Consider the following 14,033-nt stretch of genomic DNA (forward strand, 5'->3'; position numbering starts at 1 on the left):
TGGATAAATGACAACCGTGTCAGCCAATCAGCTCACCGATAGGGCATAGCAACACTGAGTTTATTGGTCGAGAGCAGAAGCGACTAACCAATAAGGCCACAGATCAAATCTCAGATTTTTTTTACTACATTCTCTAGAATGTACACGAACTTTGAATGTAGTTCGGCATGAAGCCTCTGATGTTATTAAAGGAAATCGAGCAGGGGAGTAGCCGGAAGATCTTGTGTAAAAATTAGTAATAAAAATGTTGTTTTTTTTAATGTACCAAACATTACTAACTTTTCCGCTACGGGGAGAACTTCATCCCTCAAGCCTACAGCGCCACCTCCTGTCAGTCTGCAGGCTGTTACCAAATATTTGTCCATATTAAAGCGTTAAATGGGGAGATATTTGTAGTCCAAAGATGTCACAAAGAGCGTTATAAAGCTGTGCTTACACCATAAATATACACCACTTGTGACAATGTCATTGATGTTTATTGATAGAGATAAAAATGTACTTTTTCAATAACCTCTCAGTGAATCAACTTGCATGTAATTTCATCCATATGGGATAAGGCATTTTGATAGATCTCAACAGCCAGGTCCCACAAAGTGGTTCTGTCAAAATCACAACATATTCAGACACAACAGTTTTACAAATATTCACTTAGGCATGCAAAAAAAAAAGTACACTCAGAACAGCACAGGCAATGTAATCAACATATTCTAGAGTAGAGTAATTAACGTAAGATCTGTAATAAGATAGATCAGATGTGCAGATTTCACACATGAAAACAACAAGCCAATTCAAATAAAACAGCAATACTGGCATGACTGTAAAATACTGAACAACATACAATACATTCAACCAATACTACATTCATTACTGACCCTCACTGAGTGGTCACAAGTTTGGATTAGAGAATGTCAGTGGTATGATAATCCTAATGATCTTTACACTCTGACACTCACAGCAAGGAATTGCAAAACAACTGCAGTCTTTCAATTTCAAGTGAGTGCAATGAAGCAATCAATCAATACATATCAGTGCTTCTATACTGCTTATATTTTTTTAATTTAATTTTTATTTTTCTTTTACATATTTAAAATTTACACTTTAAATCCCACATATTCAAAATGTTCATATTTATTAAATATGAAGTCCAATGCTGCCTACGATCACATCATCATGGGTGAAAAATGTACAACTCTGAAAACAAACAAGATGAAGTTTCTTATTTTGTGCAAAATATTTTCTCTCAGCTTCATTAATAGACAAATGATGCTGCAGTCATTTCATTTGATTCAGAGGAAAATCCAGAGACTAAGCAGCTACACATAAACATACAACACAGCTATGAAACGTACAACCATTGTCCATAAAGAACAACATACAAAAACAGTGGATTAGCAGAGCCGTCCACAGTTCAGCTGAATGTGCCTTTGAAATGTAAATATGAAGCAGTGGCTCTACTAACTTTTTTGGCTGCATCTGGCACGCATTAAAAAAATCTCTCAACACATTAGTGTATTATTGCATGTGTTGAACCAAATTGTGACAAAGGAAAAAAAATTGAACCTCAAAATATTTTAATCTCCTTGTAAATTAACATGACATTACAACATCAAAGTGTATCTGCTGGTGTGTTCACTAGCACAATACTTCAACCGCAATGCAGTAATGCTGCAAAGTGTTGTATATTTAAAGGCGTTACAAAAGCTAAAATAATGTCTGCATCAGTGAAACTGGTAAGACTGGATAGATTTGCAAACACTATATTAAAATGGCCATTCTGTCCCACTTGATAAGTACAGGTAAAAAGAATGTTTGGTTTGAAGTAGCTGTGCCATGCTGATAGAAACCTTACTGCATACTAATATTCCTCTATCATTCAGAATATGACAATGGACCAAATTTAGTATGGGTCATGTAAACAACATAATCCGTTTGGACGTTCAAAATTAGGCTTTATTCAGAATGTAGCATTTTCTGATTAAGATATGTGGATATATGCGAGAATATCTGACCTTCTCAAGAAGGTGGCTGAACGAATGAAAGAGGGAGCCTGTGTTTGTCAATCAGAGTAGGCACGGCTGCATGTAAACAGGAATATTAGTGTATTATTGATTGTTATTAGCCGTGTAAAGAGCTTAGACGGGATATTGTCTTTTACAGAATAAGGGCAAAAACTGGAATATTTTGTGCATGCAAAATGCTGTTGTGTGTGTATGAGGTGTGCAGCGAGGAAACAAAGAACCTACACATCACACAACTGAAAGGAGAAAATAATATATATATGTGCTTTAAGAGTATTTTATGTGGTTCAAAATACAGAGGTCTGTGTTATCAGTACAACAACTGCTTCCTTAAAGCAGAGCAGGATGCAAAACATGACGGAGCACCCTACCGACGAGAGCAGCCCTGCTGGAATGCGTGAAAGTGGGTGCATGTGTGTGCGGGGGGGCGGTTTGGCAGGTCAGGCTGAAGGATAATCACTGGTGTGGGGGGTGGGTGAGGTAGATTTTGGCAGGTCACTTGGGTTTACAAATGCCATTCCTGTCCATGAAGTCTTTAAGCCTGGTGGGAAAATCTGTCATAACTCCCGTGGCTCCCAAGTCAAATGCCCTCTGGAAGTCCTCCTCGTCGTTCAGCACCCAAATGTAGACCTGAAACCAGATGCACTCACATCACACAGTGGAGGGAGTCACACAAGGCTCAAGAATGCTTCTGTACTCTAACAGCACTCTTACCAGCCACTCTAGCCTATTTTTGAACTTGTAGGAACCTTGGACATTTCCCAGTAACTGCTTTTAACTATAGAATAACACTGCAACCACAACAAACAACCCTCAGCACACAGACACTGGATCACTATTGATATTTTATCCTTGGGAAAGTTTTTCAGTCATTCCTGGAAGTAAATATAACACAGATAAAGTGACTTAACCTTGACACAGTTCTGTCCCTAGTTGCTCTCAGCTATGTTCATGACAACATTGGATATGCTGTTGTATAAAAAAGGCTTTTACATAATGTAAACAAACTAAGAAGAACACACTCAATGAGCGTTTATCAATTTGCACCCACTACTTATCCTATCATCCATATATAGAGGCTTTCTTCATCAGTGAGGACTATTACAAGCTTTACCTGTATTCCCCTCGCAGTTAGATGCTGAAACAGAGCTTTCCTCATCAGTAAACTGCAAAAGAAAATGAATACTTTGTAGGGAGAAACTGCAAATATAGCAAAGCTAGAGAGAAGGGTAGTTGTACAATTGTAAAAGCGCATTAATCATGGTCACGCAGTAACGTGTGTGTGTGTGTGTGTGTATTATTTTGTAATGAGGCCTCTGAATTCTTTCCAGCGCCCCTGTTCAACTAAGTGTCAGCACTTCTAAAAAACATAAATGTATGGAATGTTTAACAGAGTAAAATACATAAACATGTATTTTCACAAATACAACAAAAACACAAATTAAGTACAGCCATACAGAAGTTTACAATGACAAACACCCATAGAATCAGCTACTCTGACATTGAAATAAAGAGGACAGAGGAATTTCAAAACTTCAGACAAATTAGTGACTTACGTGTCGGCCAGCCACGTGATGAGTCGCTGACTCCTCGTTAATCTGCTAGGATCCTTAAGTCTGACAAAAATAAAATCACACAGGAATAGGTTTAATGATGCAAAATGATGAGCTGTGTTTACTCTGGTCAAATACAGCCCACAACATCTGGATGAACGAGTTCAACATATTGTCTCCATTCTAGGAAATGCAGAAAATCATTAACTTAAAAAAAAAAAAAAAAAGTAGATGCAGATGAAACAGGCTGGGAGAAGATGTTTACAACAAAGGTCAACCAACAACACGGCTTCATCACATGATAATTTGTCGAGCACATTAAACACAACAGATTGGTGATAGATGTATGTACAGTAAAAACGTAGGAGTGTTTGTAATTGCTGTTAATCCTTAATGAATGTTCAGCATGTATAATCTCCTCTATGACCTTGATCTTTATGATACGCTAACACGCACTCTGCAGGAGAGGGGTGTGAATGTTTCTTTTAATGACTTAATTAGTGAGTGAGATCAACTTTCAAACAACACTGTGGCCCAGATAACAGAAACAGAAAGGACACGCTGCTCAGAATCGACCAATGAACAGTGTAGTAAGTACACCAGAGCCAATCAAGATGTGGCACCTGTGGTAATAAAAAAAAGTTTTAAAATCTAAATTAAAAGTACATTTAATTAGAGAAAACCAAGTTAAATTGTGTGAAGGCCCCATTTCCCAATACACAGACATTGTGCCAAGATAAGTTTTGCTCAAAGTACTGTTTCCAAGGTCTATAATGAACCTTTAAACCCAATTCCACAAACTGTTCACTCTGGCAAACAAGCTCAGCATTTAAGTTTTTGTTGTTGTTTTTTTTTTAACTATAAATGGAAATCAAAAGGCAGCATTAAGAGAACAATTTCCTCCAGCTAATTAATGAGCAGCAGCTAAATGTGTTGCCAACATCAATTCAGCCTTTTTAGGTAAAATGTTAGAGCGGTAGTTTGAGCCACCGTAAAGGGGAAAGAAATGATTACTGCTGTGAAACAGAGCTCAAAGTACTGACCTGGTGCTATCAAATGTTGTGTGCTTGTAGACAGATACTGATCACCTCTGGTAGAGTGGAGTGTTACTGCTGTATCTTACTGACAAACCAGAACTGTAGACATGTTGTTCAACAACCAGCAGAGTACAGGGTTACTGACTGCAGCCTCTTCTGTAAACTGTTCTTCCCACAGGCTCTGTTTGTGCATCTCTTCTATACTTAATCCTATTTGTATGAGTATGTGTATGTGTGCAAACCTACTTAGTGATAATAGAAGGCATGGGGATCTCCAGAAACTGCTCCTTGAGGGAAACAAAGGGCAGAAGGCCGGTGTAGAAAAGGCCCAACAGCTGCAAAACTCTGGGGAGGCTGAACAACACTGGAATGCGCGGATTCTACAAAACACAAACATACAACCTGAACTTAGGGTCAACTCCTTTAAATTCAGTCAGTACTGGTAAGTGACGAAACTGTATGAATCTGTACACTAGATATCCGAAATGTACTCCACATATTGCATCGAGCAGATTTACTACTTGTATTGAAGTACACAGTTCCTCCTTTCTGTAGCACCTTATCCATGCCAATATAAGGCCTGCTATATAATAATACTATTACTGATAGCGAATGTTTTTAAGGGAGATTGACCCCCTGAGCTGGCTGGACTGTAGGTAAACTGAACTTCATATTTCATGTAAATGTACCTCTTTGTAACATTTCTTTACAACTTGGTTGCTGGCGTTGCCCCAGACAGTCAGGTGCTCTCTGTCGTACTTAATCACCAGCTCAGAGACCTGCCAGGATTAAAGAGTCATTATTAGCCATTAAACACATGGTGCACATGTGTGAGACATGAATTAGAGAGTGTATGATGTCATTCCATATTGCTTATTGACAATTAATGACTTGTTAAGTTATAAAGTGACGACTGTATTTTGAGAAAATCTAACCTTCCTAGTTTTTCAGGATTTTGTCCCAAAATGACAACTGCAATCTGTTTGTGTACATTTAATTAACAATGAGGGAACCACTCATGCTGCTTTGAAAGGTACACAAAAATGTCTAAAAATCTGTGAATAGCAACTGCTGCTCAACAGACATGACATGTCGGAAATTATCAAACAAAAAGAAACAGAGAGAGAAAAAGCTGTTTGAAAAAAGGGTTAAAGCACCAGAAGAAGAAAAAAAAAAGCAAGAAACACACACAGAGACACACACACACACCTTTTTGATGAGCATGTCGTTGTTGACCTTAATGTCAATGTTGACAGGGGTATTTGGAAATGCATCAAACACGTCCCTGAGGAGAGGGATGCGTTTGTCCTCTCCCCCCTCGCAAAAACACTCTGCACGGACAAGGACAAGTGGAAATCCCAGTCACCTTCAGATATACTCAACATGATGGAGGGGTGGGGGCACATTGGCCCGAGTGTATTAACAGCCCAGTCTCACACCAAAGCATCTAATACACCTGCAGATCCACGAGAGGATAGCGTGTCAGTGTCTTGCTTTGCCTCATCTAAGCATGAAAAGTACAAGCATATGTGTGGAGGTGCAGTAAGAGCAGGTACAGGTCTATGGCACGCTTTGGTATGATACCACGTGGGCATTAATCACTTTAACTGTGCCCTTCTGGCTCCCTTGCCAACAGATTGTTAAGTTAAACAACATTATTTGTCAACTAAATACATTCACTACATACAGTGGATCTTTGTAATTTTAAATTCTGTTGCGGATTAGTTGATTCATTGTACTAATGAATTGGCAAACTTTAAAAGAACACAATATTCATGTTTTCCTACACACAAATACAAATCAAATACACCAGTAAAACCCCTAAGGAACACACTGGCCACTGATGTTGCTGATATCCATCTGCATGTGGGCGGTGTTAGCTTTGTAGTAATGACACCAGTCATGTGTATGTGATGCTCACCCCTCTGAAAAGTTACACCCAGCTTGCAGAGGTATGGAGGGAGCTCCTGCAAAGAGCACAGAGCAGTCAGTGGATAACAAATGAGAAATGGTCCAAAGGTCATGTCCAGAGGTGGTGGGGTGAATGTGACAGAGGGTTCACATTAATGACAGTTAATATAGAAGAGACTGGAAGGACACATCACAGCAAGGTTTATGTGAAGCTCTCTGCGCGTCTCTCTACTACAAGGTCAAAGAGCAGTCAAACTGTGACGCTAGTCAAGTCATTTAAGGCGTCCCAGGAAAACAAGGGTCTTTGTTTGGTCGTACTCTGCGTATACACGGCATACGAGTGTAAGCCATCAGAGGTACTTTGAACAGAGCAGAAATCCTGAGTGAGCAATACTTTATCAGCTGCTCATGAAGAATTTCTGCTAGATCAGATTTTTTTTTAATCTGGCAAAAGTTGACTTGGTATAGACGTCAGCTATTCAAAGTACGATCCATCAATGCTGCTGCCTCATTTACACAGGTTTCTACACGAACGCAAAACACGGAACTGCTATTTGAATATTCAAGTTTTAAACTTGTTTAAAACAGTTGAAGGAGATATTGCAGCAGTGACTCACAGCATAGGCCATGTCAGAGATGTAGGCGTTGATGCCGGTGGACCTCTGCAAGTTGGAGTCATGTGAAACCACTACCTGTCCGTCTTTGGTCAGGTGACAGTCCAACTCCAGCATGTCTGTGCCGAGATCCACGGCGCTGCATGAACCGACAAATATATTGTATTTATAGCTGCACTTGGGAGGATACACTGATCGTCAAACCCACCGCTGTGGTCACTGAGGTCAAGCAAGTAGTAAGCAACAGTGACAGTATGAAGTATGAAACATAGCACATACACGTTCAATAAAATGACAACAGTTCAATTCCAACTCCAGTAAACAATCAATCAGCAGCAGTATATCATCTGAGGCTCTGACATGAACAGCTACCTGAGGCATCGCTGCCTTTTTGGTTGAGTGTGGACAAACAGGCAAAACAGGGCCGTGTGACCCATGGTCACAAACTGACCACGGCAGAGCTCAAATGACACACGCTGCCCACAATCACAAGTACAAGCACATGTTATGTTTCACACATACAGGGAACCATCAAAGAGCTTCCTCACTGTGACTAAGGTTTCTACTCACTGCTTGAAAGCCGCCATGGTGTTTTCTAGGTTTTCACCTGCTCCTGCAAGGCAAAAAAGTAAACACTAAGCATGGTGCAGTGTTCCCGTTATATTGGCATTACTGTGAGACCCACAGCAGGAACGTAGCCCTCACTGCTAGAAAAAGCCATACAGGGGCAACCATGACCCTCTGGGGGCTGCGTAGTCAAGTAACAGTGTATGTAACTTTAATCAATTTCCTGTTATAATTACTGCAGTGTAAAATTAAATAAAATTTATAAAAATGACAATCCTGTCTGATGGAAATACTGTAATAAATTAACTGCAATATAACCTCACCAGTCTCAGTGAGACTTCACTTACACAACTCACAACTGTATGACACAACTATCCAAACATGATTATTATGATGCTTGATTGAATAAATTCAAATACAGTGAAGAACTGGGGATAAATATGTCATGCGCCCTTTTACTTGGAGGTTTTTTGAGAGAAATATTACACATGACAAATGCTCAAATAAGAATGAGAGCCACGGGCTCACCTCCACGATGGGATATGTGCTTGCTGAGGAAAGCCTCTCGCTTCTTCCGGTGCAAAAGAGTCGGGCATTTCAGCAGCAGGGCGGAGGTGAGCACGTAGCCCGTTACCGTTGACAGGACATACACAGCAGCACACATCTCCGATCAGGCAGCTGGAAAACAAGCACAACCCACTCAAAGTTAATATCACCAGTGAATCAGGATTTCAGCAAACTCACAGGATGTGTCTGTCTTTTCCGTGAAAGTGAAATTTTGATTTGAGACCCAAAAAAAAAAAAAAAAATCAGAAACAGTGAGAGCTGAATCACTAAATAAAATATTCACAATGACAAACAGCCAATGTGAGGTCTTAAAGCTGCTTACTTACCTCGACCTACAGCCAAAAACCCAGTATTACATTAATATTGATATTAATAAAGATAATAAAGTCTTTGCAAGTGAGAACTGTCACATATTATTAAAAATATTAAAGGTGTGCATATTCATTACTAACAAGTTGCATGCATTTTAGTAGCATACTGCCTCTTTATTAGTCATTTTACAGCACTAACACCTTATTCTGCAGCTACTAGACAACTGCTTACAAGTTTTCCCTCAATAACCCCCTATAAGGCATTAATAAGTGCTTTATAATGACTTATTAACGAGTAAATATGCTTATAATATACATGCTAATAACAAACTAGTCAATGGTGAATATGTGTACCTTAACAAATAGTGTGACCAAGTTATTAAACCATTGTCAAAATTACAATCACTGATTTGTTATAAATAGTAATCAATAATATAAGCTCTGTGTGAGATGCAGATCAAGTATGAGATGCCAGGCACAAGCTGAGGCTGCGTGATGCTCATACTGTGGCACAGACAGCACAGACACATTTCAGCTGCTCAAGATATTGAAGCTTTTAAGTTTCAGCTTTTATTATCGCGGTGTCGCTCAGTCTACTCGGTTTCTCATTCACTGTCAGTGGGACAGTTTGAGCTGCCTTGCTTTCGGCGTGGGAAAAAGGGTCCACGTTAATATAATATGTTAGCTAGATAACATTACGAACATGCTTTCTTCCCAACAACACAACGTAGCAACAACTATGACATGACACGAACGTTAACCATCTTACTGGCGACAGTCTACTAGCCAAAGCAGGCTAACGCTAGCTGAGCTGCGGTCGAACTCAGTGTGAAATCTTACCTTTGTCATCAAACTGGTTTGGTTTCCTTTCTTTTTTGTGTTGGCTACCCTAGGCAGTCCCAGTATCACTTAATAAGTGGCCAGGAATTTGCACATTAAGCTACTTTAAATGAAGATAAACTAATGCAGCAGCCTGTCTTCCACAGCTCCGATCAGCTTCGCTCAGCTGTCCCTGACAAAACACTTACCGGTCGCTGTCAGCTTTATGCGCATGCGCCGTAATGTGCAACCATTGCTCTCCGTCCCAATGTTTCACAATAAAAGCGTTATTTCGACAAATTTTAAGTGACTATTTTGGTGAAAATAGCTTTTACTAAAACAAAAATATCTGCAATTATTTTATCTTAACCTGGTAAGTGTAATGACACATCACAGTCCGGCACAGATTTGCTGTATTATGTGCAGGGTTATTTCACTTGTTTTGATCTTTGTGGCTGGCTTATACTGATTTTTTGGTCCTATTAATATAGCGCAATCAACAACATTTCACATAAAACAGACATGCATCTAATTATTATTAAATGTCACAACATACTGTGTACTGATATTGACAGACTGCCGTTTCTTGTTGTTGTTGTGGTTGTTTTTGTTGTTGTTTTTCTTAAACCGTTCATTTAAGTTTCTAATTTGTTTACAGAGTGCAGACCAATAAATGTATTTTTCTATCTTTTTAAGTTTAATAAAATTGGAATTGCACTGTATCAAAACACCACTCTGACTGGCTTTTGTTAGTCTTGTATGTGCAGGTTTTACAATAAAAAAAATACATAGCATTCTTTTTTTTTTAGTTTCCATCAATTTGTGATTTGTGTCATCAAATTGCAAAAGCCACAACATTCCCCCTTGACACCAGTCTCCATGCTGAAGTGAGTTGATCACTGCTTTAGTCCATCCATCCACCAGATGTTGCTAATGTGCAGCTGTGTGAGTGACGAACAACATATAATGAAAGGTTAAATGTGCACAAAAGTAAGATCTAGCTAACAGGTAAAAATGTAGACCTACAGTCCACACTGTAAATAAAACAGTCAACAACAACAACCTTTTGCTTTTTGCTCTGTGAATGGCGACTGGACAATGTGCTAAGTGGAGATTTTCCACAGAACAATGTCCAAGTCAAAATTTTGCACTTTTGCACCAGTCAAAGTTCACTTTATGCAATCAACTGTCCATGGAGATGTGATACACACCCTGGAGGGAAATGCTACATGCAACATAGCACTGCGTGCAAGTCATTTCTTGGTGTTTAAACAATACTGGGTTTTCTTTGAAGTGAGCGTGGGTTTGCTGTCAGACCAGTGTGTAGAATATAATAAAAGACTAGTGTTGACAAAATGGCGCAAGGTTTAACATCTATTCTGGAGGAGTGGAAATGTCTGGAACAAGAGTATCAACAACTTCAGGTGAGAAACTGATTATTCGTCACATAGAGCAGTTGTGTAAGTCAGCTGTTTAACATATTGCTGGTTTGCAGTTATGTTGATGAAACACAAGACATTAACATTTTTTTCAATATCAAGTCGTTAAATCTTTTGTAAAACTGCCATATATCTGCTCGTGTCAAATGTCTTGATCACGTTGGATTGTAAGATTGTAATCTACCATAACAAAAAAAGTATTTTCTATGATCATTGATGTGGCTCGTATTCTTCTCACCCAGGAGACACACAGAATATACTTAGAGAAACTGAGTGAAATTTCCAAACTGCAAAACAACTGCTCTTCCTCCATTTCCAGACAGCGCAAAAGACTAAAGGAGCTGTCCCACTTAGTCAAAAAGTAAGTTCACACACACACACACACACACACACACACACACACACACACACAAACTTGTGCCAATGTAACAGACCGATCTTACACTCCTAAATCATCCATCAGATGCAGCACAGGACCATCAGAGGAAGATGTTAAGACCTTGGATGAAATCAAAGAGAAAATAAAGATGCGACCAAATTCTTTCTTTGAAATGGAAGCTTTCCTTCCCAAGAAAAATGGGTAATGACTTCTGTTTAAGCAAAAACCTGCAATTTGATATCACTGCACTGATTGAAATACATGGAAATGGATCAGTTACTTTTATTTCTTTACATAATTTTTATTTAGAAAAATAATATGATTGTTTCATATTGCAGATTGTACCTCAGTCTGGTTCTTGGAAATGTGAATGTGACTCTCTTCAGCAAGCAGTCAAAGTAAGCAATGATCCCACAACCTGAATATCAAGTCTGCTTTTAGTTCATCTGATTACATTTGTCTGGTTAAACAGGATTTTTCAGACACTACCTCTTTAGATTTATCTGTGTACTTTATCAAGAATTTATCTAACAAGCATTTTAAATTGTTATAGTAAAGATCCCTTGTTTCCCTAAATCAAACATCTCCTTGGCTGATAATTTTTTGCCCACGTCAGTAGTTTAAAAACCTTGTATTGTATACTGAAACCTGAATTTGTCACATCCTTGTCAGATTTGCCTACAAAGATGAATATGAGAAGTTCAAGCTGTACCTCACAGTCCTCTTGCTGCTGCTCTCTTTCATGTGCTATTCCTTTGTGACCTACAGGTAAGCATCGTTAGCATATCTCTCATCAACAATGAGTTCATTATACGGACACTGTATGTCGAAATCCAGCGCTTGCCTTTTGTCCCTGCCTTTAGATTTATTGATGCAATCGTCAATTTCCTGCTGGTGTGGTACTATTGTACATTAACTATCAGGGAAAGTATCCTCATCACCAACGGCTCCAGGTCAGACAAACACCCATCCAAAACACTGAAAATGCAACTACCACATATTTCATGAATAAAACATAGTCTTAGCTCATTGACCTTTCACTTTTTAAATTATTAAAGTGTAAAAACATATCAAATAAATGTCTAAACTGTGTTCTGCATCACAGGATCAAAGGCTGGTGGGTTTTTCATCACTACGTCTCAGCTTTTTTGTCAGGTGTAATGCTGACATGGTGAGTAGAGGAAGATATAAACCCTAAATAACAGGTTAGGAAAAAATTAAACTCTTCTGTTGTGTTCCTCTTAGAGAAAAATACATCAACTTAAATTGTAGTTTTTATCAGCAAATTTTGCATCTCTCACACCCAAGGCCAGATGGGAACCTGTACAAGATTTTCAGGAGCCAGTTCCTTGCCTACTCCTTCTATCAGAGTAAGGTCAAAGTATTTGACATATATTCATGGTTCACACTTTTCCCTGAATTAAACTGATCAGAGTTTCTTCCATGTGGAACACACAGGTTTTGTTCAGTGTCTGCAGTGCTACTATCAGAGCGGATGTCTGTACAGACTACGAGCTCTGGGAGAAAGACACAACATGGATCTGACCGTGGGTGAGATACGCCGGCCAAGGACACAGAATACAGACGCACACAGCCAGGCTTATCATAACTGTCCTGAGACCCAGTGATGTTCCATCAGGCATGCCTGGGGCTCATCATCACCACTGCAGCTAATAAACAGACGTGGGAGTTAAAAGAAAGTGATGTAAACTCTCATCTGCTTCCTGTTTTCAGAGGGATTTCAGTCATGGATGTGGAAAGGGCTGACGTTTCTTTTGCCCTTCCTCTTTTTTGGTCATGTGAGTACAGTCTGTGAAGGAGATTTGCGGCCGAAGTTGTGAAATGTCCTCTTACTGCTGCTTCGTTTGCATCAAAAATCAAGCATTGTCATGGTTTAGCCTGAGTCACACAGAAAAGCTGATAAAAATGCTGATGTCTTAATGTTATCCTGCAAAGTCATGATTTGACACAATGTTTAGGCGACCTCAATAATAGTGTAACCATACTTACTGTACTGCAGTGTATTCGTTTAGTTTTCACAAAATAAACTCTTTCGTCATGTCCTGTCTTGTAGTTCTGGCAGCTCTTCAACAGCTTGACTCTCTTCAGAATGTCTCAGCGTCCAGACTGTAAAGAATGGCAGGTCTGTACTTTGGTCACCCAGTTAAACGATTTCACCTGGTTCTTACTGACATCTAAATATTTACCTTGACTATTTATCTGTCATCCAACCAGCATTAACATGTCTTATTGGCTCATACAATATGCTTACATCGCTAGAGGCCTTATTATCTGTATGACTATGCAGAAATAAGCCTCATGATGTTGCATTTGCATGTTTGAATGTAACCCCACATTACATCCCCTCACGTATCAAGACAATGACAGTGAATTAAAACTATTTTGCTTACTCATGTTTTGTTCTCTATGTTCCACGTGATGCCAGGTCTTGATGTGTGGTCTCTGCTTCCTCATTCTGTTCATGGGGAACTTCTTCACCACTGTTGCTGTGGTCCGTCAGAAGCTCAAGAGCAGGAATCAGAAATCTAAGAGTCTGTGATACTTACAACATGGCTGCAAAATGTTGTGTCTTCTCCAAATGGAGGCTTGTTTCATCATTACCACTGTTGTTAACATTGTTTGCTATGTGATCATAAGTCTTCTGGCTATTATTACAATGCTAATAATAACTACTACTAATAATACTTAATTCTTTTGTGCTTGTGTCTGAATGTCTTTGATTCCTTTTTGTTGCCTTTTATCTGGTTGAGTTAAAGTTGAGTGTCCCTGCAAGGATTAAAAAACTGCATCTCGTTTT

At 39.1% G+C, this 14,033-nt stretch overlaps 2 protein-coding genes across 2 annotated transcripts; one reads left to right on the forward strand and one right to left on the reverse strand.

The window, feature by feature from the left end:
* Window positions 1–515: 515 nt before the first annotated feature.
* Window positions 516–9,579, reverse strand: gdpd1 (glycerophosphodiester phosphodiesterase domain containing 1). The gene is made up of 11 exons (XM_041940905.1): window positions 9,419–9,579; window positions 8,229–8,378; window positions 7,704–7,746; window positions 7,137–7,272; window positions 6,530–6,575; window positions 5,818–5,939; window positions 5,298–5,387; window positions 4,855–4,988; window positions 3,575–3,634; window positions 3,133–3,184; window positions 516–2,648 (listed from the first exon to the last, which is right to left on the reverse strand). The coding sequence occupies exons 2-11, from the start codon at window positions 8,362–8,364 to the stop codon at window positions 2,514–2,516; spliced, it is 954 nt and encodes a 317-aa protein (XP_041796839.1). The 5' UTR covers window positions 8,365–8,378; window positions 9,419–9,579; the 3' UTR covers window positions 516–2,513.
* A 1,173-nt stretch (window positions 9,580–10,752) lies between these two features.
* Window positions 10,753–13,775, forward strand: LOC121609479 (ion channel TACAN-like). The gene is made up of 12 exons (XM_041941127.1): window positions 10,753–10,821; window positions 11,079–11,197; window positions 11,300–11,416; window positions 11,554–11,613; window positions 11,888–11,983; window positions 12,079–12,168; window positions 12,321–12,386; window positions 12,524–12,585; window positions 12,674–12,766; window positions 12,950–13,014; window positions 13,290–13,358; window positions 13,662–13,775. Exons 1-12 carry the CDS (start codon window positions 10,753–10,755, stop codon window positions 13,773–13,775), a joined length of 1,020 nt encoding a protein of 339 aa, XP_041797061.1.
* Window positions 13,776–14,033: the final 258 nt, after the last annotated feature.

The sequence above is a fragment of the Chelmon rostratus genome, chromosome 7, assembly GCF_017976325.1.
Source record: "Chelmon rostratus isolate fCheRos1 chromosome 7, fCheRos1.pri, whole genome shotgun sequence".
NCBI classification, from domain to species: Eukaryota; Metazoa; Chordata; class Actinopteri; order Chaetodontiformes; family Chaetodontidae; genus Chelmon; species Chelmon rostratus.

Excerpts from the sequence above, each read along its gene's own strand:
- gdpd1 (XM_041940905.1), bottom strand. The coding sequence starts at position 8,364 with ATGTGTGCTGCTGTGTATGTCCTGTCAACGGTAACGGGCTACGTGCTC. Across the intron at positions 7,747-8,228 it reads GCACATATCCCATCGTGGAG|GAGCAGGTGAAAACCTAGAA; the intron begins GTGAGCCCGTGG and ends TTTGCCTTGCAG. Across the intron at positions 3,185-3,574 it reads ATCACGTGGCTGGCCGACAC|TTTACTGATGAGGAAAGCTC; the intron begins GTAAGTCACTAA and ends TTTCTTTTGCAG.
- LOC121609479 (XM_041941127.1), top strand. The coding sequence starts at position 10,753 with ATGGCGCAAGGTTTAACATCTATTCTGGAGGAGTGGAAATGTCTGGAA. Across the intron at positions 10,822-11,078 it reads AAGAGTATCAACAACTTCAG|GAGACACACAGAATATACTT; the intron begins GTGAGAAACTGA and ends CTTCTCACCCAG. Across the intron at positions 12,169-12,320 it reads CTCATCACCAACGGCTCCAG|GATCAAAGGCTGGTGGGTTT; the intron begins GTCAGACAAACA and ends TCTGCATCACAG.